At 42.3% G+C, this 27,539-nt stretch overlaps 1 protein-coding gene across 1 annotated transcript; it reads left to right on the forward strand.

The window, feature by feature from the left end:
• Window positions 1-784: 784 nt before the first annotated feature.
• Window positions 785-27,266, forward strand: LOC127596664 (uncharacterized). The gene is made up of 17 exons (XM_052059441.1): window positions 785-974; window positions 2,466-2,594; window positions 3,271-3,345; window positions 3,757-3,930; window positions 4,013-4,170; window positions 4,750-4,938; window positions 5,824-6,319; window positions 6,466-6,628; window positions 12,338-12,449; window positions 14,838-14,928; window positions 16,841-16,927; window positions 20,589-20,741; window positions 22,482-22,611; window positions 22,690-22,722; window positions 22,811-22,908; window positions 23,500-23,583; window positions 27,038-27,266. Exons 1-17 carry the CDS (start codon window positions 903-905, stop codon window positions 27,137-27,139), a joined length of 2,346 nt encoding a protein of 781 aa, XP_051915401.1. The 5' UTR covers window positions 785-902; the 3' UTR covers window positions 27,140-27,266.
• Window positions 27,267-27,539: the final 273 nt, after the last annotated feature.

The following is a 27,539-nucleotide window of genomic DNA, read 5'->3' on the forward strand; positions in this document are numbered from 1 at the left end:
TGTACAATCAACACTTATTAACTTTTTTTACACTTGTAATTCCTTCATGTAACACTTATGTCATGAAAATATTTTCTCATTCAAGTTAAGTATATTTTACTATTGGGCTATGAATTCTTTCAAAAAGCTGTACAAGAATATTTAAATATTACTTAAAACATTGCCTGAGCAGTTCAGAAAGGTTTGACCAGGGGAATGGGTCATTTTTACAATACATGCACTTCCTATGAAATAAAGTATCAGAGGACATAAATTGTGCCATCTAGTGGATTTAGTGGGCATAGCTAATGCTACCAGTTATACATGTAGTCACCACAAATAACCTCTCTCTCTCTCTCTGTGTCCCCCCGCCCCGCCCCCACACACACATACGCACAAGCACTATCAAGACATTGAAGATAATTAGTGACATCCAACTATGTGACCAAACCAGTGACAAACTTGCGCTGTCTGTCCATCTTTGACATTGTGGATGAAAGACTGAAAGGTTGTCCGTCGTTATATGTGCCTTATTACTGAAGGTGTAGTCTGCCTTTCACGTTTGGTTCCCATGTCTCTTTTTTTTCCATCTTCTTCATTTCAAACATCCCTGTGAGGGTTAATTTCCCAACACGAATGTTGTTGTCTACGTGCTGGAGTGTGTTACAGTTTTATGCGTGCTGCACACATGTGCAGACGTGTGTTACCTGAGGAGAAAGCTGAAAGGTAGGGTGAGAGAGGCGGAGCCTAGTTAGGTCTGACATACCTACAAAAGGTGGAACCCGAGCGGATAGTGGGCGGGGAACTGCCACACAGTATAACTAACAACAGCGCTTTGATTTTTTTTTAGGAGCAGATCAGTGCAGGAAAAGAACCAAACAACTCTAGTGGAGCGTGAAGGTGCACTAAAACTAACTTTGAGAATGCCGAGTTTGGGAGCTAAGAAGAAGGACAATGTGTCCAGAATGGAGAGATTTATTGAAGACTTGCCACAGGTGAGAGAAAACTTATCGGGACAAGAAAGATCATGTTAAGAGACAACTTGTCCAAAGTGTAATCGTGCCCATAGTGAAGGTAGACTTTGGTTCCGTTTATGAAAGGATCTGAAACTTTCACGACTTCCTCACTTTAAATGTGTGCAAACACAGTCACCAACAATATTTTATTGACTGCAGTGGTTCCTCTTTAACAGCGCGTTGCACTTTAGATTTGGTAAAATCAGGTCTATACGGTGGGGCAGGTGGTGTAATCAGATTTTGGTGGGTTTTATCCCAGCCCAGGAAGACAGATTTGGAGTGAATAACATCGTATTGCGTTCATAAAAATGACAAATTAAATTCATTTAATGCATTATTTTAGTCATCATTTTTATTTTTATTTTTTAACACCCTCATGGGCCACAGCACAGCCATGGAGGAAGGTTCTGTCACAGAAAGTGTAAGACATTCTCGATGTGTTCACTTCTCAGCGGTGATCTGTGATCATCCACCTGTGATGTTCTGCTCGCTATTCCTTATAAATGTTCTCTGTGCTCTTAAATCTTCTGCAAGGTCAAATTTTGCCTCCATAAAATCGAAGAAGAGTGAGACTCTCCTGCATCAAATGGATTGATTCCTGACCTTCAATTGGTCAGGAATCAAGTCACCTGTGTTCACTCCCACAATGGCGCAAACACCCCTTTCTAACTGCGTCCATCTATAGAAATCCAAAAGAAAGTAAAATCCATCCATGCAGACATAGAAGTCTTAACAAATAGAAACAAATAGAAGACTTAGAAATTATTTTTAGCACATACTTTTGTACGATAATGAATTACGAATCATTTTTTGACTGTTGCAAGCAACTTTTTTTCAGTAATCTTTTAACATTTTCATACAAGTATAAACAAAAGTGTATCCATCCATCAATTTTCTGAACCGCTTAATCCTTACTAGGGTCGCGGGGGGTGCTGGAGCCTATCCCAGCTGTCTTCGGGCAGTAGGTGGGTGACACCCGGTATTTGGTTGCCAGCCAATCGCAGGGCACACAGAGACAAACAACCATGTACGCCCGCACTCAAACCGAGGGACAATTTAGAGTCTATATAAATCAGCATGTATTGTATTGTATTGTTCAATCAGCCTGCCATGAATGTTTTTGGAATGTGGGAGGAAACCGGAATACCCAGAGAAAACCCACGCAGGCCCGGGGCGAACATGCAAACTCCACACAGGAATCGAACCCGGTAGCTCTGCACTGTGAAGTCGACGTACTAACCACTGGACTACCAGGTCGCCACAAAAGTGCAAAATAAAACTAAAAGTAAAACTGCTCATCCTTTGAAGATGTCAGACCCATATTGGTTGGTAATTCCTGCCTGGTAAAAATGCAGATGAACGACGCAATAATATTGAAAGTTTGACTTGGAAACTTTGGAAAGAGTGAATTGATTTTCAATGCCAAACATGAAATGAGACCGTGTGAGTTGTGATGTGCTGTGATTTCAGCTGAGCAACGAGATGCAGCTGAGCATCATGAACAAGGTGAAGAATGGAGAGCTGTCCATCGACGACGCTTTGGACCTCGCTAGGAAGGATCAAGGCCAGTTAACCAAATTGGAGAGTACTACAGAGGAGGTCAGAGATAATCATCTGAGATAACATCCGACTCGTACCGTCTTGAATTCATGACGCTATCATCCCGTGGCAACTTAATTGCGCACAGAAATGACAAATATGGGGGACATTTTCATGCTTACGGGGGATTGCCATGATATGAGGTGATGTACTGACAAGCATGAAAGTCCATCCATCCATTTTCATTGGTGAGCCGGGCTCATTCACCCTCACAGTCCTTCATTCATTCTCTTTTTTGAGATGTGACAAGAGTCATCTCAGCATTCAACGCGCCATATAAAAGTGTCGTTTTTCGTTGCATCACTCTCAAGTGGAAACCTTCTAAATACACTTCACAATGACGTACTCCATGTCCTTTCGCATCCGCTGTTTAAAGCAGGTAGCTATACAACAAAAAAAAGTGTCTCCCCGGTCCACCACAAATGTTTTCCCAAAACGTTCACTTACGAGCCAATCTCCGTCACTTTGTTGTCATGAACCAGGTGCGGACATAAGAATACATATTTGCTCATGTCTTTTATGCAGTGCTTTGCATTGTTATTATTGCTCTAAAATGTGACTTACGCAGTTGTTGGACAGTTATGAGGAATGTGTCCAATTCACCCAAAAAGAAATTTGGTTCAGATGGGAAAGTAATCCGGTTATATTATTCACTATGTTGTGTCTTGTGACACAGGAGGAGCTTCCCTCACAGTACAACTTCAGCGTGCACAAGCATGGACGCTATAGGTGGAAGAAGAGGGTTCTTCAGGTATCTATCTATCTATCTATCTATCTATCTATCTATCTATCTATCTATCTATCTATCTATCTATCTATCTATCTATCTATCTATCTATCTATCTATCTATCTATCTATCTATCTATCTATCTATCTATCTATCTATCTATCTATCTATCTATCTATCTATCTATCTATCTATCTATCTATCTATCTATCTATCTATCTATCTATCTATCTATCTATCTATCTATCTATCTATCTATCTATCTATCTATCTATCTATCTATCTATCTATCTATCTATCTATCTATCTATCTATCTATCTATCTATCTATCTATCTATCTATCTATCTATCTATCTATCTATCTATCTATCTATCTATCTATCTATCTATCTATCTATCTATCTATCTATCTATCATCCATACATCCATCCAGATGGATTTCACCACCAAAATGCTGTGCACGATCGAGAAAGGCATTGTCAAGCGCCAACTTCCCTTTGTCATCATCAAAAGTTGTGATGACGGAGTCGGTTCCAGGTTCTCTATTTCGTTCAAAGGCCACCATGATTACGAACTGGAGGCCACTTCAGTGGACGACAAGCATAAGGTTGAATTTTGACACTTCTAACACAAAGGACGTGTGCATTTTTGCTCTAACTCCATTATCCTCCGTGCTTCTTTTTCTCCAGATAATGCAGCTTGTTAACCAGATCATTTACAGAAACATCTACAGTCATGCAGAGGGGGGCAGTGCAGGCACACACCAGCAGCCTCAAGCATCTCATATCCTGCGGGAAGGTGTCCTTACGCTACACAGAGGCGGGCTGGCATCATTTCGATGGGTCAAGTACGAGCAATTTCTTCTAAGTCATTTACTTCACCTTTGCTTTGGATATCAGGTTAGTTCCAGAATGAAGGCAGATAGGCCAGATCAAATAATAATACTGTTGTGTAGTGTAGTTACGGTCAAAATAATTAGCCCCCAAGGAACTATTGTACAGTTACGTTGTGTTTTTAACACATGCAGAAATATGTAGCCAGTTGTTTTCTGATCAACACAGCATGTTGAAGTGAATTGTCCGGTTACCCATTCAAGAATAGACACTGCAAAATTGACGCTTCGAGAAGGAATGGGAAGGCCTTCAACCCTAAAAATACTGTTCCCACAGTGAAGCATGGTGTGAACTGCAATATTTGGGGCTGCTTTGTTACTTCAGGCACATGAAACTTTCTGCCAATCTAGGTTGACATGGTTGCCCAATTTTCAAAGAAAATGACACTCAAAACCGGTCCTACTCTATCTACTAATTGGGCCATGTTGTTTGCTCGAGGGGCGGACAGAATTTAGTGGAGCTATGCTATTCTTGATACACATGCCTAGCTGCTACTTAAGAAAAATACATGATCTCATCTATTGTTATTCCAGATATGAGGTCCAGCTGCACCCTGGTCAATTAATACTGACCCCTTTCAGTCGACGTGGCGCAGCCGAGGGCGAGCTGATGTCCTCGACGCCCGTAAGCGTGGTGATCCATCTGTCGGATGGCGACACCAGTGTCCAGAAACCTCTCAGTGCCGATACCTTCACCCTCGTCACTCGCAAAAATGAATACCAGTGAGTGGAGGTCTCTATGTCAAGATGACGAGAAATGAATCTGAATATTTTGTATTCCTATTGCGAATGTTATTGACCAGCAATCATACTTATGCTATCTTGAAGGGGAAAAAAATTTTTAAAAATCATTTTCTGCCTCAAAAAAAGTCCTATGATTGGCTGGCCAACAGTCCAGGGCGTACGCTGCCTCTTGCCCAAAGTCAGCTGGCACAGGCTCCAGCTCACCAGTGACCCTAATGAGAACAAGCGCAATAGAAAATGGTTAAATGTATTGATCCTTAACAGAAGCACCATCGTTGAACATGCATGGTTTCTTCTATCAAGCTTCTTTGTAACTTTTCTATTTTGAAACTTGTTTGGCACTCTAAAATATTCTTTCTACCAAGCATAACAGTTCATCTCTGTTTAAAAAAAGCACGACAGTTCATCTCTGTTTAAAAAGCAAGGTTTGTTCAAATCCTGTTCAGGCTGCGTGTTGATAGAATGGCGTTCGCTAGCTTTGTCAGCTAATAGTGTGATATCATTACATACCAGCGAGACATCGTGTAACTTGGCAATTCATTCAAGAAAGAAAGTGCATTGTAGGGTGCTTTGACAGTAGTTGTAAACAAGAACCCCCCCTTAATTTGACTTTTTAAAACACACTTCTTGTTTTATAAGTCTTATACTGTAAATGTATACCCCTGCCATTGTGATTATTGTCCACTGTTCATCAAAGGAGCGCTGATAAGGGGGGTGACTCTGATGTGCTCTAATTCATCACTCACAATCAATTTTCATGGGAAGTGACATTCCTACGAACAGTGTATCAAGCACCTTGCAACTAAATATTCAATCAAAGCAGTACAAAGGATCAAGATATCGTGGTTTACTGGTTCAATACAGTTTCAGAGTGCCGCCCTCGAGTCAGCCGCTTCCCGGTGCTGTGCAGACGGAGCGAGACGCTTGGGTCCACGCGATCAGCAAGTTGTGTTCTGACTGGAAAAGAAAGTCAAAGAGCGAGCGCATGTTTATGGGCGGCGAGAACCTCCGACATCTCAGCATAGCAGAAGACGCAGGGGAGGACAATAACAACTCGGACCTCGAGTCTGCTGGAGAGGATCTTCATGAAGATTCAAATTTGGCTGGTGAAATGAATCAAAGTTCCTCTCCAGAAATTCCTGATATCCCAAAACAGGCTGCTCCTGATCCTACCCTCTCCCACCCCGGCCCCCCACCCTTTAGCATGGACCCTAAAAACAATCGAACAGGATCACAAGGGGACACAGTTTCCTCCACCAAGACAATCCCACCGCCGCCACCTTTACCCCTCAGGTTCAACCTCAGTCCAAGAAAGATCCACACTAAGGCTTTCCACTGGGACCTAGTTGGACCTGACAAGGTACCACACCACCGAACACCTCACCAATTGACTAGGTCTCATATTTCCACAGTTTATGGAGATTGGTGTGATTGGCTGTTATGTATTAACCGATAACAATGAAATCTGGGGTATGAAGGGATGGCAAATCTGTTGTTTCTCTGCAGATCGCAAAATCATTTTGGGAGAAAGGAAGCCAGCGAAGAGTTGAAGTCGACACAAGGCGTTTATACATGCAATTTTCGGTGAAAAATGTCGGGTCCTTTGCAGCACCGGAGCCCAGCAATACGCAACACATCATGCTCAACCAGAAGATTGCGCACAACTTCAGTGAGTCACCAAACATGATTATTATTATTGCAAAAGCCACAGTGTCTTCAATAGTGACAAAAACATGTCGGTCAGATTCACTGTACATTTAATGGTGCTCACAAACTTATAACATGGCATTAGTTTACATTTAAAAGCCCTTTTTTGAAAGCTAGCGGTTTTGAGGCTCTGTCATACAAATAAGGCACAGTTTACCCACTGCCTCCCACTGCGAAGTACCTGTGCTGGTACCACATGGTATTACCATGACGACACGGGTGGCCAGGGGCTGCTTGTGCTCAAGGCCTGAGTCTGAAGAAAGTAAAGTGAGTGAGAAGCATATTGATGATACCCTTCACATTTTTGTCAATATTAGATTTTCAGGGGAACAACACTGAAGAAATGACACTTAGTAGTCAGCGTTTAGCTTGAATAAGTGAATAGATTTACTGTTCCCTGAAAATAACTCAGCACGCAGCCAATAATGTCTAAACTCCAGGCAACAAAAGTGAGCAAACCCCGATGTGAAAATGTCCAAAATGACCCCAATTTGTCATTTTATTCAATTTGTTTGCGTTACATCTCAACTGTAAATAGAAAGTAGGTGGGTTACAGTTATCGCTCTCATAATTAAACTGGCCACTGGAAGTTCAGTATTACAAAGAACTCTCACAGTAAAATGAGCAAAAAGTTAAAGAGGCAGTCACCACACTGAAACTCAAAACGTCATTTCATCAGCGTTATTCCATTAAAGGGGGTCCCCAAAAAAGTGATGGCTGTGCAAGCAATGAAAAAAATGGGACCATAACACCAGTGTGACACTTTTTTTGAGGCCGATATATACTGTACCGTTCTTCAGCTTGTCCTGCAGGGTGCAGGGTGTCATCAATGCTACCAGCCGCTGTGTGGCTCCATAGAAGTGAGACGTATTGTTTTTCCTCTTCAAAAGCTTTTCTCTGATGAACTGGTTGCACTCTGCGTGTACGGTCAAGAGAGACCGTCTCACAAGTGGGCAAGATAATTAGAGTCCATACATTAATGAAAGATGGATTGAGAATGTGCTAGTTAACCGAAATTCCCTGTTGGACAGAGAGGACCTCAGAATGCTTTGGCGAAGGTCTGAAAATGTTGCTTTGATGAACAGCATAGGCCATGTGAACACAAAATATCGTCATACATAATATTCAGCCCAATCTTTTGGCGATGTTCATGACGGCTCGATGAAAGACAGTGATTGTTTTCTTTTTTGGAGATGTAGAAAGACAAACAAACTCCTCCAGGAGTCCATCCATCCTTTTTCTAATCCGCTTATCCGCAAAAGGGTTGCGGGCGTGTTGGAACCTATGCCAGGTGTCTTTGAGCAGTGGGCAGGGTTCACCCTAAGCTGGTTGCCAGCCAATCGCAGGCCACACAGACGAACAACCATCCACACTCACACTCACACGTAGGGATAACTTAGACTAGAGTGTTCCATTTAACCTGCCTTGCATATTTTTGGAATGCGGGAGGAAACCGGAGTACCCGGAGAAAACCCACGCAGTCACAGGGAGAACAGGCAAACTCCACACAAGGGAGCCGAAGCCGGAATTGAACGCTGCACCTCTGCACTGCGTGGCCTCCTCCAGGAGTCAAGTTTCATTAATGCAAATATCGTGGGGGAGGCAGGGGTTGTTTTTAACAGGAGTTTTTACCTCTCCGCCTTTTGTGGTCTCTTGGCATCTCCCCAAGCATATACACACACACACACACACACACACACACACGCACGCATAGTGCACTTTATTTGCATGTTTATAAAATAAAAGTAAGCCTTGATGCTGTTTATTCTTCTTATTCCTCTCATTTCTCATTCTCAATCATTTATGATGGGAAACAGGAAGTGTGAGTGTGTGTGTGTGTGTGTGTGTGTGTGTGTGTGTGTGTGTGTGTGTGTGTGTGTGTGTGCGTGTGTGTGCGTGTGTGTGTGTGTGTGAGTGAGAGATAGAGTCCATGTGTGTGAACAAACACAATGGAGCCGCTGGAGTCTTCCTTGTGCTTCTGCAGAGATGTTAATTCAGTGCAACTTGCTAGATTTGCATTGAGCCTGTGACACCACCCAAACTTCTGCTTTCTCTTTCAGCAGTTTTTGCTGTTTATAGGCGAGTTTGGTAGGGGTGGCCGGTGTGTTTCTCCCATCAGTTTCCTATTTACCTTAGCAGGTGTAATACAATCTCTATGGAGTATAAGTCTGGAGATTGTCTTAGCGTGTCTAACTTGTTAACCCAGAATGAATTCCTTTGTTGTTTTGACTGCTTTTCAAATCCTGATTTTTCTGCAAAACAGAGGACCTCACACTCATTTTGGCTACATTGTTCTTAAAATTACTTTAGATGTTTCCGTCGACTTAGTGAGTTCTTTTTGATGCCGCCATCAATGTGTTCCATTAATGAAAAGAAGTAAATATATCCCTGAAGAAGCCATGCATGCCCAGTACAAGAATTTACCCACAATGAGCATCGCTGCTCAGCTTTTTATGCTTGTGTCATGAGCAATTCCTTTCTTTCTTCAAACCTCAGCCTTTCTGCCATTATGCTCGCTGTTCATCTTTGTCCGAACGACTTTGACCCCTCCTAGTAAAATTCCAGCCTGGCCTTTGTATTCTTTGTGCTGAAGCGTGAGCATGAATTATTTTATTATTGATCTCGACTATTTAAAAAGTTTCACTGTTGTTGTTTAAACCCAACACGTGCACACACACACACACACACACACACACACACACACACAACTGAATTAGTCATCCAATAGCTACAGTATGTGATCCTTTTAAATGGCATCTGCTCATTTTGCCTTGAGTTGGAAAATATAAATATGCTAATAATTGTTTTATTACAGCTTTTTTATTTGGCATTTCTCTCATTTTCAAACAGAGCTGTGCAAAGCTTGACAGTAAAATCCATAAATTTTGGTACGTGGACACAATCCTCATGGATTGTAAATGAAATGAAATTCATGAGGATGGGTCTGTCATTAGTGTAGGGATTAGTTGTTTGTATGAATACCTGCCACTTTTTGAGGGCCCAAAAGTCATCGGAGAATTTACCCATCCTAAAGTCTGATTCCATGATTCCAAATGCACGATCCATTGGATTCAGGTCAGGTGACTGACTAGGCCATTGCATAACATCCTCTGCTTTGTCTTCAAAAACTCTTGGGTTGCTTTTCACTATATGCTTCGGGTCATTGTCCATCTTCACTGTGAAGCATCATACAATGAGTTGTGAAGCATGTGCCAGAGCAGCTCATCCAGCTGTTGTTGTTCTCAGTCACGAGGAATTAGTTCCATTGGCAGCCACACATGCCCATGCGATGGCTCGGCCACCACCGTGCTTCATTGGTGAGGTGGTAGAGTACTTGTAGCCTCTCGACACTGGGCTGGTGAAACGCATCCATTCACTGGTTGACCTCTTATTTATTGAATTGACCCATCCATTCTTTTGCCACTAACAGGAAATAATGCATCGTTGTGAAGGGGTCAAATCAAGTGTAAAAACATGCTAACCCCATTACAATTTTTTGGAGTGGACAGTACAATGAACGACTTGTTAGCACGGGGGTCGGCAACATGCGGCTCTTTAGCTCCCCCCAGTGGCTCCCTAGAGCTTTTTCAAAAATGTTTGAAAATGGAAAAAGATGGGAGGGAAATGTATTTTTTGTTTTAATATGACACAAACATTGTTCACGTTTTGTGGTAACGGGTCGATCGCGCGAGGTTGGTTGTTCGAAAAGTAGATCTTCCGTCAAAAAAGTTTGGGCACCCCTCCACTACGGGATAAACTGCAGTGGAAAAAAACGTTTAATCATGAATGCTCGTTCTGTATTTGTAACCAACTTAGTCATGTTGATAGCAGTCGAATATACAGTAGCTCATATACATAAATACAGCATGTGTTGCCTTCATTATAAGGCTTTTTATTTTTTGCGGCTCCAGACATACCGTACGTATTTGTTTTTTGTTTATTTTGGTCCAATATGTCTCTTTCAACATTTTGGGTTGCCGACCCCTGGGTTAGCACAACCACCTCACAATTCAGAGGACATAGGGGTTCAAGTTTGGGCTCTGAGTTATCCGGGTTCCTCACTCATTCCCAAAACATGCAGGATAATTAAAGCCTCCAAATGGTTGGTGGCTTTGAGGTGGACTCTGCCTCTCACTCGAAATCAGCTGGGATGCGTTCCTGCACAGCTGCAAGTCGAATGAGGTTACACGGTACAGAGAGTGGATGGATATTATTATTAATTTATGCTGTTACTGTCCAATTTGTGACTGTAAAAGTAGAATTTCTCCATTGTGTTACAAAGAAATATTTGAATGTGCCCCAGGGTTCCTGCCGGTGTGTTTGGAGACCGTGTGGATTCAATCTCATTGAACAGAAAACAATATCGACTAGAAACAACATGGAAGAGTGTTTGAATGTGTATATTTTTAAGAGCTGCTTAAGCATGCTGCCTAATTAATCGTGGTCACTTTAGAGTGTATGGATAATCGCTAAGCAGTCGAGTGTTGTTTAATACTTGAATTCTCACGTTAAAAGGAAGCGTTGCTCTTTTTCTTTCCTTTAAAAAAAGTGTAATTCATCAACAATTCATGACACGTGTTTCTGACTTCTGAGCAATTGACGTGAAAGATCCACTATGGGATGGTGGTTAATGTCAAAAAACGTTTTTACCCAGCTGAATTCATCTGTCTTCGGAAGGTAGGCGGGGGACACCCTGAACCGGTTGCCAGCCAATCGGGGGGCACCCAGAGACGAACAACCACGTGCGCTCACACTCACACCTAGGGACAATTTAGCGTGTTCAATCAGCTTGACATGCATGACACGTGGGAGGAAACCGGAGTACCCGGAGAAAACCCACGCAGGCCCGGGGAGAACATGCAAACTCTACACAGGGAGGCAAGAGCTGGAAGTGAACCCGGTACCTCTGCACTGTGAAGCCGACGTGCTAACCACTGGACTACCGGGCCGCCGCTGGTAAATGGATCACTCAAAATTGTCCCTATGAGTGTGAGCGCGGATGGTTGTACGTCTGTGTGTGCCCTGTGATTGGCTGGCAATCGGTTCAGGGTGTCCCCCGCCTCCTGCCCGAAGATGGCTGGGATAGGCTCCAGCACGGCCCGCGACCCTTTTGAGGATAAAGTGGATGGGTGAATTTTTAGATCCTCACTGGACTGAACTGAAGTATGTGCTCAATGTTGGCTTCATAAAATCAGAAGTTTTGTATAATATATAATTATACATGTTTTTTTTTACTATTATTTTATCCATTTGTTAAGATGACTATGATAATTCAGTGTTTTTTTTTTATCTGTTTCACTTTTTGACGGCTTCATTTTTTCAAAATGAATAAATATTTACTCATGAATCCTGATTCCCATGTTTCACAGTTCTGCTGGTGACAGACAGCAAAATGTGATTTGCATGTCTGAAGTGGGACATTTTACATCTGCATAAAAAAAAAAACTCTTGAAGCAGTCGATTCTCACAGCCTGCTGCTTTTGAATGTGTAAAAACAAAACAAATCGACCTGATGTTGCAAATGTGCGTTTCCCCGAGGTGTTTGGGAGAAGTGAGGCGTAATTAGGCTGCAGACGTTTTGTCTTTTTCTTTCCAGTCATTCCATTATAGGGCAAGACACAAAAAAAAAAAGACAGCCGAGCTCACGCTGTCGACTCTCTTGTTCTCGCAGACATTTTCCTCAAAAGTTTTGCGGTGCAGCCCGCAGAGCTGAAGGACAAACTCTTCATCATTAACGAGGAGGATGGAGGCCTGTCTGACGAGCACATCACCTCTCTGAGGAGGTATGACTTTTTCAGTCCCCCAACTTCCTCATTTGTATTCCTTCCTCGCCAAGACGAGAGGCAAGTCGATCTTTTCGCCCGAGTCAGCGAGGAGGGGAAGCGATGCGTTTCAACCTTTAGCCTTCAGTAATGTCCTATTTCAACTTCAAGAAGATATTATTGTCATCACGGCATGTGACACTTTGGCTGTGGAACAAAGTGAGAAGCAGTAGAAGTTGTTTTATTTGTATTATCTGATCATCTGCTTCCTGCATTCGCTAATGAAAGATGGAAACAAATGAAAAATTGCAGGTGAACATTTTTTTTAATGATTGATCTTTGCAATATTGATTGAAATTCACAGGAGCGCATCAGTGCGGCAGATACTCTGCGCCAGGTGACAAGCGCATGAGTTATTCTTTCATATTTAACAAACATGATAGTTGGATCCAAAAAATGTCGGTCCAACTCTGACAATAACCAAATCGACCTGAACGAAAAGCACCACTAGACAGAGTGAGAAAGGAGTGAGTAGGTGGGGCAGGGGGGAGATAGACAGACAGCCATAGCATAGCCTCATTCGCTGATGATTACTAGTTTTGTTGAGGCAGAAAAGAAGAGCACGCCGGCCCACATCGAATTCAACCAGCAGAGGTCCCATCGACAGTCAAAGCTCAATATGACATCGGCAATCGTGCCAAATGGGCCAGTGTTTCCTCTTCTGCATGCCCCGGGTTCTCATACTAAAGAGCAGAAGGCAAAACCTTTTACCAGAGCAGTGCGGTGATGAAATTTTTATCCCAGGATATTTGTGGAGTTCACAATGAAAGTGGCCTGCTACTTGCAGTTAACTCACTGGATTTGGATGCTGACTCCCCCTGGAGAGCACCCACTGATCTAATGTACTGTGGAGGGGAAGGATTTTATTTATTCTTTGAAAACATAATATATATTTTAATGCGCCACTGCGTGTGCCTCAGGAATACAATCTTAAAAAGAAGCTCTCCCAACAGGTGCTGCAATATTAATGTCCGGGGGCCCTCCGGAGGCACGAGAGGGCCTCATGAAAAAGTCAATGCATTTGGTTTGGAGTTCAGAAGCCGAGCAAATGACAGAAAGAGGAAGTTAGACGGCACATGACCAAGGTTAAAGTCAGTGCAGGCACTAAACGGCTGCAACCGGGATGGCGGCTGTCTTCGGGCGTGGGACACCCTGAACCTGTCACGTTGCATGGTGGTGGTGGACCCCAAAAAGCAGGCAGGAGAGAGGAGCAGGGTCTATTTGAAGATGTGTATTGATAAAACACAGAAAACTAAATCCTAAGCAAACAAAGTCCAAAGTAGCAAACAAAAATCATGACTGAAGATAAAACATAGCAGCAACCAAAACATGACTCAAACAGACATGACAGTAGCAAAGCAACAATGACCCGACACTGAGTGTGCGGGCAAGAGTCCTTTTATAGGCCTGATTACCTATGGCCAACAGGTGTGCAGCTGCTAGGGGAGTTCTACAGTGCCACCTGTTGGTCCCCAAACCGAATCGTGACAGAACCGGTTGCCAGCCACAGTGCACACAGAGACGAAACAACCATCCGCGCTCACACTTACACTGAAGGATTTAATTTAGAGTGTTCAATCAGCCTGCCATGCATGTTTTTGGAATGTGGGAGGAAACCGGAGTACCCAGAGAAAACCCACGCAGGCACGGGGAGTACATGCAAACTCCACACTGGAAGGCCGGAGCTGGAATCGAGGTACCGGCCTCCGCACTAACCACTGGTTCACTGGGCCGCCACATTGAAGGGCAGAATGGCCTAAAAGGGTCAACACAGGAATGTACCTTGAAATCCAGAAATATTGGGGAGTGAATTGGGCAGAATTGTTGTATCGTTTTTGCCCCTAAACACCACCTCAATGCGTTTGAAAGACACCTATGACCAACCTTTTTTTGTCAGGGACCAGTTGAGATCAGTACATGTTTGCTTTTGAGTTGCCAATTTGAAAGCCAATTTTTCATTTGCAACATTGGTATTCACATTCCTTTGCTTTCAATTTGAAATATCAAAACTTCTGCATTAGACAGGAATTAAAATGCAGCACAGAAAAGCACATCTCTCTATAGGACAAACAGCCACATTTGCTCACTTAAGTCAAAATGAATGTCACCAGCTCACTAAAAAGCAGCAGAAATGTGCATTCTCCTAGCCGAGAGGGATGGTACTCGTGAAAAAAAAATTAATAATTAAAAAGAAAAGGTTGTTTATGACGTTGAGCTATAAAGATCCAAGAAGAGCATTTAAAAGGTGGCACATTAAACAAAGCTTTGGCAGTGGTCTGTGTTGACTGTGGGATGGCAATTAACACGTTGCTTTCAGCTAGCTAATGGTGTGTTTTTAAAATCTGACAGGTATGTTCCCACGTTGGAGGATGTGGAGATGTATAAATCCTACAAAGGACCAGTGAGCGAGCTGCATATTGTGGACCAGTACATGATGGAGGTAGAGAGTTTACTTTCTCCCATTGTGATTCCTACAGTCAGATTTAAAACACCTGGCCCCGTTCCAGTAACATTATTCTCACTCTGTCAAGACACCTTCTTAACAAAATATCACCTGCCTCCCATCTGACCTGTGTGTGCTTTAGTGAAAAGAGTTACATAAAAAAAGCACAGGCATCCCACAACAGCTTTCAAGATGGTAGGCCTGAAAGGGATTTAATATGCAAGATGAGGGCCTAATCTCCTGTGCAACACGATGCGTCTTCGGTGCAAGCGAATGTTTCCTGTGACAAGCTGCGGGCCAGAATAAAACATCCCCCGATACACTGCCGTGTGCGGCAAGCTCGAGGACGTATTGGAATACTGTATTCCACAATGCTAGAAGATTTCAAAAAAGTAAATGAGAGGACACTGACCGCTGTTAAGAGCACACATCATCTGAATCTCACTTGTTTCTGTGTAAAGTTCTAATTCCGTCTGACACGGTATTTCTATGTGGAAGAGATGCTGAGTAAAAAATAACGAATACTATAATGATGCGGGCAGCCCGGTAGTCCAGTGGTTAGCACGTCGGCTTCACAGTGCAGAGGTACCGGGTTCGATTCCAGCTCCGGCCTCCCTGTGTGGAGTTTGCATGTTCTCCCCGGGCCTGCGTGGGTTTTCTCCGGGTGCTCCGGTTTCCTCCCACATTCCAAAAACATGCATGGCAGGCTGATTGGGCACTCTAAATTGTCCCTCTGTGTGAGTGTGGGCGTGGATGGTTGTTTGTCTCTGTGTGCCCTGCGATTGGCTGGCAACTGATCCAGGGTGTCCCCCGCCTACTGCCCGAAGACGGCTGGGATAGGCTCCTGCACCCCCCGCGACCCTAGTGAGGATTAAGCGGTTCAGAAAATGGATGGATGGATATAATGATGCCCAATGCTAACATGCTAATGACGGATAAAAACGAATGGATTTGGCTGTTTCACATGTACATTGTGTTGGACCCGCTAATAACGGACATTTCTCAAAAATTCCACGTTACAAAAACACACATTGATGGTTAATTAATGACTCTAGATCACATGTGTCAAACTGAAGGCCCAGGGGCCAGATGTGGCCCGCCACATCATTTTATGTGACCCGCGAAAGCAAACCAAACTTGTCAACTTCCATGATTAATGCTTGCTAAAATCTTGAAAAATGTCAAATTCTCATATGTAATAAATAACATATTGTAAGCATTTTCTTGTGACCAGAGTCACTTCAAACATAGTTGAATAACACATTATTCTTGACATCTTCATATGGTTTGACAGTCATAAATGCCCTCCAAGGGAAACGGTGACTCCAATGTGGCCCACAACAAAAATGAGCTCTAGAGTGTCAATAGATATGAATATTACTTTGAATGGTTGTTTGTCTATATGTGCACTGCAACCCCCCCCCCCAAAAAAAAAAGAAAAACAAAAGTGGTTGCACCCCACCTCTAGGCTGTTGTTCACGTGTGAGTGACCCAAACAAAGACAAGTGCTGTAGAAAATACACTGCACTCCATTATTATTGGCACCCTTGATTAAGATTTATTATCCTCATTTTTTTTGCTCAAATTATATAGCACCAAAATAATATTAAAAAAAGGAAAACCAGACCTTTAATTAATATGGAATTATTCAGTAGGAAAAAAATGGGCTAAAACGTCGCTAGTTAGCATAATTTAAGACCCAAGTCTTAACTCTTGCTCTCCATCTCACTCGTACTAGCATCCACATGTGTTCACATAAAAAGCCCATCTTTCAGCATTGCAGATTTTACGTTTTACATTCACTTTATGGTCACATGAAGTGGGCCGGTTGACAATGTTGTCATCAGTTCTGTGCTAATTTCTCTAAATTATCATTTTAAAGTCTTGGCATTCCTGCTTCATTTTGCAGATGTGCCATATACCCTACCTGAGCACACAACTAGACCTGCTGCTCACCCTGAGAGAGCTTCCCATCAGCATGAGGGACCTGCAGCCTGTGAGTGCACTGACCCGGTAAAAAAAAAAAAAAAAAAAAGGCAAATCTTTGTTTTTTTTGTGTGTCGCATCGCTAAAAGCTCCCATCACACTAACAGCTATTATTCAGCCAGAGCCCTTTGACTGTCTTTTGAATCTTCATTGCTTTCTTTTTATTTGATTTGTACGCCTTCCAAACAGAATGCACTTTAAAACGACTCTTGATTTGATGGAGCGCGAGGAAAAAAAAACATCTTCATCAAATCAAATTTGTGCTTTGTTCAGTCGGTGTTGCGAAAAATTCAAAGAATGCAATTTAACTTCATTCCGGAAACTTCTGCTTCTCTATGCAGACAAATGAATGAAGAGAGGTCAAAAGCAAAATAAGCAAATAGAGTTTTTAGTGTTTTTGTTCGAGTGAGGATCAATATTTCATCATTAGGCAGTGTGACTCTCTTACACAGGATCATTGTTTATTGGCTTGAGGGACTGCAGGCTGTGAAGTTATTGAAGTCAGACAGCATCCCTCCCAGCTCTTCTTCTACTCTTTTATTTTTCATTCTTCACCAACTTCGCTTTCATTTCAACTGTCTTGCAATGAAGACAAAACAGTAGCGCTGCATCATACTCAACTGAAGCAGGAAAACTCGTTTGGTGAGCAGTTCTTTCTACCTGGTTGTAATTTAAGTCGGCCACACATCCCATTTTTTTTGGACATTTTGATTTTAGCTTTGCATTATGTTCGCGGCAGCTGCGGTAATCACCTTTAAGGTTGCCAAAGCGTGGATGGTCGTGACAGGATGGTGGGGGATGACAGGTTAGGCAAAACTGAAAGGCCATGACTGCCGTGGATGCCTGGACAGATTTTTAACGCTCACAAAATAAACCGAACTGCTTCATACAACAAAGAGGATGCAAAAAAAGTGGTTAAGATTGCACGATCGGGAACAGAATGGAAACCTAGCCCAACATGACGCAAAAAAAATGAGTGTGTGTGTTGACCTTTGAGAGATAGCACAGTGCCGTAGGGCTTCCAAAATGTTGGAAAATAAAAATGAAAATGAAGGAGTAGCAGGAAAATATACTGTAACAACAGTGGGTAGGGGGGGGGGGGGTTTAGGCTGTTTCCTCATTGGCTTTCGTTGCACGTCCATGGCTCAGTCCAATTCAGTGTTCACCCCACACATAATAAGAATCTGCTATCATAAGTACTGAAGAGGTTTAATATTTATGATTTTCGGCCCCTCTTATCACCCCTACAACATTTTTTATCAGTTGTTTCCCATATGAATACATTACAACATAGGACAAAGATAATGACATTCAAAAATTCCCTCCCCTTAATATTTATTTTTAAAAGTTTTGTAAAACAGCTAAGGCCAATAAATTTTACTTTGATTGTGTCAGGTGTTAGGGTTAACCTCTAATTTTGTTTTACTGTAACTGGATTTTGAATTGGAATTTTATTCTGCCAAATATCAGAATTTGCTCCAATGTTTAGCTTGTCCAATATGGATTTCTCAACAATTAAATGTGTGTAAAAACAGACCCATGAAAACCCTGAAAATGTGTTTTGCTGTTTTAAAATAGCTAAAAATCTAATTGATCTATGTAATTTTCACTGGATGAGAAAAAATAATGTCTTACATTCATGACGGGCGAGCTATCGTTTATTCAGTCAGTCTAAGCACTTATTGTTTGCTGTTAATAAATCGTAGCGTAGTGTAACAAGCCTCCAAATACGTACATACATGCCACCTCTTACTTGTGAGCGGTGTAGTGACGCCATGACATTGTTCAACAAAGTACTGTATTTGCTTATATGACTTGTTCAAGTTTGAGATGCCTCATCCGAACTAAACCTGGAGCTCAGTTTGTTTGAAACAAAACTTGAGGTGGGGCCGGAAATGGTGAAATCACCACCGGTGAGATATTTCTCACCTGCTGGTGGGAACTTTCACTGCCAAAATACCTTCACATCCTAGAATTGGCATCTACTTAATAGGTGTTGTGTGTGCGAGAAAGAGAGAGAGAGACAGACAGAAAGAGAGAGTTTAATGCACCTAGTGATTAGCACATATTGTACAAATGTGTTGAACCACCAACTTCTCAAGAAGTTGAATGGCTGATGGGAATTCAGGAATTTTAAGTGTTGATCATCAGATGGCTCAGCAGGACTTCGAATCAACTGACAAAAAGTTGCTCGAAGCAATGTAGCGTCGAAATCTCATCATGATAAACAGACTTCCACTCGATCCGGCCATGTTGTCAAGCAACTTTCTCAAGTTTGTAGCAAAGACCCGTGGTAGCCAAGTGGTCAATTTTTCGACTTTGGTAAGTGGATTGTGCTCAAAATAGTTTGCTGTGTGACAAGAGGCTGTTCCACTTGTCCCGGTCAAGGCGTGCGGATGGATCATTTGTTTTCTTTAGAATCATAGCCTTAATTATTTAACTTTCAAATGTGTTTGTATAGGTGGCCCGGTATTCCAGTGGTTAGCGCGTCAACCTCACAGTGCAGAGGTACCGGGTTCAATTCCAGCTCCGGCCTCGCTGTGTGGAGTTTGCATGTTCTCCCCGGGCCTGCGTGGGTTTTCTCCGGGTGCTCCGGTTTCCTCCCACATTCCAAAAACATGCATGGCAGGCTGATTGAACACTCCAACTTGTCCCTAGGTGTGAGTGTGAGTGCAGATGGTTGTTCGTCTCTGTATGTGCCCTGCGATTGGCTGGCAACCGGTTCAGGGTGTCCCCCGCCTACCGCCCAAAGACAGCTGGGATAGGCTCCAGCACCCCCTGCGACCCTTGTGAGGATAAACCGGATCGGAAAATGGTGGATGGATGAATAAATGTGTTGGTATAATGTAGGCGGAATGCTAATAAAATATCCTGTGGCATTATAGGAAAAAAACAGACGTCATGCACCGCAGACATTATAAGAAATGATAAAAATTCAGAATAAAAAATAATTGCTCGCGTAACTTTCAAATGTACTAAAACAGGCGAAATGCTAAAAAAAAGGCTTCTTTTTTTTTGCGCATGCACAAGTCAATACTCTGTGCCATTATGGAAAAATGGTTTTAGCATTTTAACCTAAACGTATGTTTGAATTTATTTGAATGTTGGTATTTTAGTGTGTGTGTGTGTGTGTGTGTGTGTGTGCGTGTGTGTGTGTACGTGTGCGTGTGCGTGTGCGTGTGTCAAATAAGACAAAATAAGCATATGGTGACAGCATATTGGTGCTGTCTGGCTCTGAGGCTCTGGTAATGGCAAGATTCCCCCATCATTCATTTCTATTCCAAACAGCTCATCAGAAAAACCGAACCAGTCCTACTTTCACTTCCGCCCTTTGCTTGTTAAACAAGAGATTCATGTATTTTTCCAGAGGGATATTTGCACTTGACACAATTACATACAAAATAATCATCTCACACAACAACACAGGCCTGAATATTCATCTCATTGGGTCAAATGAGGTGGTGTTTAGAATGTAAAAAAAAAAAAAAAAAACAAACCTCACTATAGCCCAGTTATTTTGGCCTGAATACTTGCATTCAAAACATGTTTGTTGTGTGCTTATGTGTCAATGTGTGTGTGTGTGCGCGCGCGTGGGTGGGCGGGGCTGGCGGGGTGGGGGCGAATTAATTCAAGTAAAAATAATAAACTCTGACGCTGTGTTTGCCTTGCAGTTGATTGGCCAGAAGATTGCGATGTGTACAGAGCTGAACAGTTGCAGATCATTCGTTTCTGTGCTGGAGTACCTGCTGGCCATCGGCAATTACCTCAACGAGAACGCCGGAAAGAAGAAGGCCAAGGGATTCCGCCTCTCATCCTTAGCTAAAGTATGACTCCGCTGTCGGCTGACTCGGGTTGTGGCGCAGCGCTAATAAGATAGCGCTCATTGACATACACAACAGGACTTCTTTCATTTTGACTCTGGGCCTTCCTGCTGTGGCCGCTTAAGTTCAATCACTTGTCTGGAGCTTACATTTTGACGAGTGATTGCTCCGTTCCTCAAACTCACAAACGTAATGAGCAATTACACAGCGTAGGTATTCAGCTCAGGAATAGCGCAGCAAATGTAAATCAATACAAATGTATTACAGTAATAATAAATGATTTTTTTTCGCATTATAGCTTACTGGAATAGACACCAAGCAAAAGTATTCACACTCTGTACTTGAGTAAAGTACAGATACTTGTGTCAAAATATATCAACATCAAAGCAAATGCATAGTCACAGTCGCGTAGAATAATATTGCACAAATTAGCTTATTGCATCATTGCAGGAAATAGTATAGTGCATAACACAGCAGCAGAGTAGTAACTTGTGGGTTTTAACAACCGACGTCTTTTGCGAGACATGCTGAGAAGGTGGCATCCACGTGGGGTCGTGAACCTAACTGTGTTTCTCTTAAAAGTCTAAATTGCTTTTCTCTCTTGTAGCGGTTGGACATATGTGCAACTGTTCCGAATTTAATTTGAACCTCGTGTGCAAGTGGCCCCGCCAGGAATTTTTAAGGGCCTCTGCGCTAGGCCCACACCTAAAATGTCCTCAACCTGCTTTAATGAAGCCGAGGCCTTCCGTTCCCTTTGAGGTGCGGTCCTATTGAGCTATTAAATCGACATAGCCTGAGATAGATGGTCTTAAATGTACGCCTGACTACCGTGTGCGGCAAGAAAAAAAGGCACTTTATTTTACTCTCACTGGCTACTTCTTGTAAGATTTGCTCAGACCCGTATGACTTCAGGGGAATTGGACATTCAAATTTGAGAATTCATATCTTTGTAAAGGCCGATATCACCTACGTATTGTCAGGTTGCGTGGTGGTGGCGGACCCCAAAAAGCAGGCAAGAGGAGGAGCAGGGTCTATTTGACAAATTGTATTAAAACAGAAAAAACTAAATCCAAAAGAATCCAAAGTAGCAAACAAAACCATGACTTGAGAAAAACACTATCAAGAACAGAAACATGACCAGAAACATACATGACAGCAACAAAGAAACAAACAATGACCCTTCCATGAGTGGTCAGGCGGGAGTCCTTTTATACTCCTAATTACATAATGACCCACAGGTGTGCAGCTGCAGTGGAAGCCCTACAGTGCCACCTGTTGGTAACAAACCGAATCATGACACATATATTGGAACACATTATGACATTAGATAGCATTGCTCCTTTTTCTAACATAACCAAAGCTACAATAAGTGATTAATTAAGTGTAAAAACCTTGCAAAGCACAGTTGTTTTTCCAACATATTATTCGATAGGGAAATGCTCACCTGTGTCAGCTGGTAGTCTATGATTTTCTTGAAGAAAATTCCATTTCAACCTTAGCCAGAGAAGGACAAAAAAAGTGGAAAAAAATCACTTTGTTGGAGTGAATTGATTTGTTGCGTTGACAGCACGAATGTCTGGCCTTCACAAGAAGGACCTCGCGAGATTACACAGGCACAGACACACACCCACACACTCGCACACACGAATGTTCAATCTTCCCTGAATGTCATGTGTGTTTTTTTTTTTTTTAAACGAAGATGGCACTATTATGTCGTTGCTTACAAATGCTATCGGTCCACAGCTGCCGCAGCTTCGCGGTACAGAGCGGACTTTCACCCTGCTCCATGCCCTTGTGGAGCAGGTCATGTTGCATGAGCCGGTCTTGGCCAACTTTACCAAGGAGTTGGGAGAATTTGAAACGGTCCCAGGAGGTATTTCCGTCTTCATGTTTGCTCAAAGATGAAAGAAAATTAAGTTAAATGAAACTGCTTTCTCAATGCGTGTCCTAGCTTCTGTCAAAGGCCTAACCGCTGAAGTAGATGGTGAGTACATAGCATTTCGTGATACTGCAAAAAGTGTTGGCCCCAATGACCAACGGCCTAATAATAGTGGGGTTTTTTTTTCTATTAGTACTGAAAAATGAACTGCAGAAAGTCATCCAATATGGAAAAAGCTCCAAGAAGAGAAATGTTGAGGCGCATCATGCACACTTCAGCAAAGACCTGAAGGTAGGATTAAAACTGGTAGAGTACCAAGATTTGGAAGTTGATTTGTGGCCACTTGGTATACGGTCATTGGTAGTTAGCTCCATCAGTCTTAGAGACTCCCATGCAGTCTTAGAGCAATCGCCTCTGGTAGGTAGTAGTGTATGTAGTTGGTGAATAAATTGGTGGGGAGTAGTTGGGTACCGGTATGTACTGTAGCTTGAAGGGAGGTATGTGTGTGTACTGTACAGAGAAGGTAGTAGATTGGTAAGTATTGGTGGTGAGTAGGTACAGTAAGTAACTTGAAAGCAGACATGTGCTTAGTAGATTGGTGGTGAGTAAGTACGAGTAAGGTCAGTGGCACCAAGATGCAGTAGTTGGTTAGGTCAGTAGGTAGCCGGTAGATGGATCAATAACTATAATAAGGAAGAGATTTTGTTTGCAAGTGAGTCAGAAGTGAGCACAATTAGCACAGCTCATCCACCAACCACAAGTCAGCCGTGTGAACACTGCATACAAAACAGACTGGAGTTTTCTGAAGGGATATTTAGTGACGAGCACAGACCGCCTGATTGAAAAGACACTTACCTGTACGCCAATGTTTTTATTCCCCAGGTGGCAGTGGAAAAATACAACACAGATCTTTTGGCCTTGGCGAAGTCTTGTGAGGAGATGAAAAAGCTCTACTCGAGCATTTTGGTAATCCTTGACTTCATATGTCAGAAGCTTCTTTTTATTGACAACTTGCTCTATTCTCCTGTCGTGTCAAATTTGTAATAATTTGTTATCATTATAAGTAGAAAATGAAAATTGTCAACTATCTTAGTACCGTATTTTCCGCACTAAAAGGTGCACTGGATTATGAGGCGCACCTTCAATGAATGGCTATTTTGTATTTTTTTCATACATTTGGACGCATCGCATTATAAGGCGCAATCTACAATGCCTCCACTAGATGGTGCTATGCTCCTTCCATTCAACTCGAGAGGCGTTCATGACCGCCTCTGAAAAACATAAATTAACTACTATTACTGTACTTAAATGAAACAACAAAATCTGGAAATAATGCATCAAAACAGAAAAGAAGAAAGCGAGGAAATCACAGAATAAATTTTACATCCCCCCCTACAGGATTTATTTTCTGATTTCCTCGCTGATTTTCTTCGTAGTTTCATGTAAGTAATCATTAATTTATATTTTTCGGAGGATTACATGAACGCCTGTCGAGTGGAATGGAAGAAGAGAAGGCACGGAGATGGACAAAGACGTACAGTACCTGTGTTTGTTGAGACTGTAAAAAACATTAATAAAGTCTGTGTTTTAAAAAAATAAAAATAAAATATAAATAATAAAAATAATAAAACCGTAGCTCTCCGTTTTTCGACACATACAGGTGCATCTTTGTCCGCCTCCGAAAAACGCATTGGCATTTCCTTGATCATAGCTCGAAACAGAATGATCAGATGTCAGTCGTAGTTATTTATTCCTTTGTTGTGTATTCACAAATGATGAAATCACAATATAAATTTTGTAGTTTCATTGAAGTCATCATTAGTATACGTTTTTCGGAGGCGGTCATGAACGCCTCTTGAGTTGAACTGAAGAAGAGAAAGCACGAAGACGGACAAAGACGTACCTGCATTTGTTGAGGCTGTTTTTAAAAAAAACAACACCACAGCTCTCTTTTTTCGGAGCCGCAACAAAAACTTATTTAATAAATCAGCTACACAGTTCACTGAACCAACGACAAATTATAACATTGTAAGCATGTCTCCAGCAAGGAGCCATCTTGGGGGTCGACATATTACCGTAATGACCATGCACAAGACGCACAGGATTTTAAGGCGCTCGGTGAGCTTTTAAGAAAATGGAAGACTTTTTGGTGCACCCTATAGTGCGGAAAATATGGTATATGTTCCGTGGCCACACTCCAATCTCTTATATTGTGAATTGGCATTCCTGAAATGATTAGATTTTTTTTTCTCATATAAAATACCTGCTTTGGCTCAATGAAGGTTGAGAAACGGCGACTTCAATGAAGTAGCGTGGAATCAAACCTGCTTGGTGACAGTAGTAAAGGATTTCTTTTCTTTCCTATCTGTCATCATCATATTTTTTGTCTGAGCATCTTAAGTTCATATTGTCATGCATTGTTGTGTTCATTTTTCTCAAACAACCAAGCCAGTCTTTCAGAAAAATCCTTCACGTGGCCTCGATCCATCTCGATTGAAAGCCCACACATGCTCACCGCTGGCTCTCGCTGCTGAGCTATGATAGAATGAGCGCTATGGAACGAGCGCGAGGAGAGCAGACAATTGGGTTATAGGAAGCCAAAATTAGATTGCTCTGTTTCGCCACAGCTCGCGCTCCAGTCAAGTGACGAGAGATTGGAATGAGCCCAGCAAATATTCAGTCTCGCTTGTATTGTCTCTTTCCTGTACAAGCTTCCCCCTTAAGTCAAAAACCAAAGTGACGGTATTTAGAAAGAAAGAAAGTTAGCATCCGGAGCAAGAAGGGTCCTGTCCCGCCCGATCCTGCAAATGGTGCTGGAGTGAAAAAAGACTTTCTTTCTTTCTTCAGAATAATGCGTAGCACTTTTTCAGTTGCGATTAAACTCAGGAATTTGTGTTTTTTCTTCTTCTTATTATTATTGTTGTTATTAGTATTGGGCGGCCCGGTAGTCCAGTGATTAGCACGTCGGCTTCACAGTGCAGAGGTACCGGGTTCGATTCCAGCTCCGGCCTCCCTGTGTGGAGTTTGCATGTTCTCCCCGGGCCTGCGTGGGTTTTCTCCGGGTGCTCCGGTTTCCTCCCACATTCCAAAAACATGCGTGGCAGGCTGATTGAACACTCTAAATTGTCCCTAGGTGTGAGTGTGAGTGCAAATGGTTGTTTGTTTCTGTGTGCCCTGCGATTGGCTGGCAACCGATTCAGGGTGTCCCCCGCCTACTGCCCGGAGACGGCTGGGATGGGCTCCACACCCCCCGCGACCCTAGTGAGGATCAAGCGGTACGGAAAATGAATGAATGTTATTAGTATTCGTTTTGGTTTAATTTAATCACTTTCATGAAAATAATGCATCAAAACAGATGCATTATTTTGATGCATACTATTCCGGAATAGGTGCCAGCACGCCCGAACCCCCCGTGAGGATTAAGCACTTTTAATTATATATTTATTTAGTTAGTTATTTAGAATGAAGACAAGGACTGTTGGTAGAAAACAGTTGGTGTCACTGTCTTTCGAAACCAAAGACTTAAGTCTGAAACCTCGCAAGGCATTAAGTTGCCATGCGTATGCCATGTGCGACATAAATAAATCTGCCTTGCCTTGTAATTTGATTTAACACAAAGCCACTGCCGGGCCATCGTGAGAGATGATGGCGGTTGACTGCTGCAATCCAGCAGTGAGTCTGGAAAAAGACACATCTTACTAAATAATAGGAAGCCTCGTCTTGTCACAAGGGCAAAGAATGCTTAATGATGACCTTGAGGAGTTGCGATGTCCAATGTATAAAATATCACGGCTACTTGTAAGATGTTTGAGGCAAGGAACTCGTGGAAGTGCAGAGAGACCCTTTGGAATATGACATGCTCTATGCATGGGGTACCTGTGTTTGCGGTTGCGATTGTTATATGAACCAAATACATAAAAAAATTAATCTTATTTAGTTACATATATCCATTTGTGTTACCCGCGGAAGAAAACAGGAGAATCGATATGTGTCATGGTATTTTCCCATTTGTCCAAATGGTTAAAAATAAAAACCAAAACTCAGAAGCTGGCAGCGGCACTCGCTCCAGCATGCGTCATATTGATTAAGCCACTTAACCCCCATCAACCTTTAAAAAGTTTGGAAATCGGTGTTGGTGACCTCTAACCGTCCAGTTGAGTATTCAGTAAGCCATCCATGTCCAAGTCAGTGTTGAAAGTACACCAGCGGAGCAGGTGGCATGCAGCAGCACTTTATGAGGTAATTAATTCAAACGACCAGTGTTAAGAACAAACATGAGCCCACCAGGCTATCGCTGCACTAATTAGGCTAAACTGCATTTGCTAATTGTAAAGTAATGGTCTTGGCTCCAAGGGTGCGAGTGTGTCCTTCCAAGTCCGTAACAACCGGTATGTGTGTGTGTGTTTTCTCTTTCTGCAAGGTGAAATTTGGAGAGGCGGCCGACCAGGACTCTCAGGAGCTCTTTGGCTTCATCTGTCAGTTCATCCACGACTTCAAGAGGGCCCGTGCTGATGTTATATAGAATTCATTCGCTGACATGACTAGAATATCAACCTTTTGGTTTCTACTTCCATTTTTCCACAATTTGAAGTCTATGTTTTATCAATGTTAAATTCAGCAATCAAAACAGTGAAACCTCCAATAAAATGTTCTCAAAGGAAATAATGGAAATAGAAAAAAAAGCGCTTTGGCTTCAAACTATAAACCTTGACTAACTGCATAAACGATATTTTAATTAACATGACGCCAATAGAACTCGACAGAGGGAGACGACTGCCTGTAATGAGGAGGCAATTCTCATTACAATTAGACAAAATCCCTTTTTTATATGTGTCTATTCCTCTTGGTGACCAAAAAAAACCAACAAAAAAACATTGAGTGTCACATTTGTGTTTGTTGGTCCATTCTTTTTGTTAGTTAGC

The sequence above is a fragment of the Hippocampus zosterae genome, chromosome 2 (genome assembly GCF_025434085.1).
Source record: "Hippocampus zosterae strain Florida chromosome 2, ASM2543408v3, whole genome shotgun sequence".
In the NCBI taxonomy this organism is placed as follows: domain Eukaryota; kingdom Metazoa; phylum Chordata; class Actinopteri; order Syngnathiformes; family Syngnathidae; genus Hippocampus; species Hippocampus zosterae.

Bases quoted from the DNA above. Each gene is read 5' to 3' on its own strand.
- LOC127596664 (XM_052059441.1), top strand. From the start codon at position 903: ATGCCGAGTTTGGGAGCTAAGAAGAAGGACAATGTGTCCAGAATGGAG. The intron at 12,450-14,837 runs GTATGACTTTTT...AAAATCTGACAG, and splicing joins CACATCACCTCTCTGAGGAG to GTATGTTCCCACGTTGGAGG. The intron at 22,909-23,499 runs GTAGGATTAAAA...TTTATTCCCCAG, and splicing joins ACTTCAGCAAAGACCTGAAG to GTGGCAGTGGAAAAATACAA.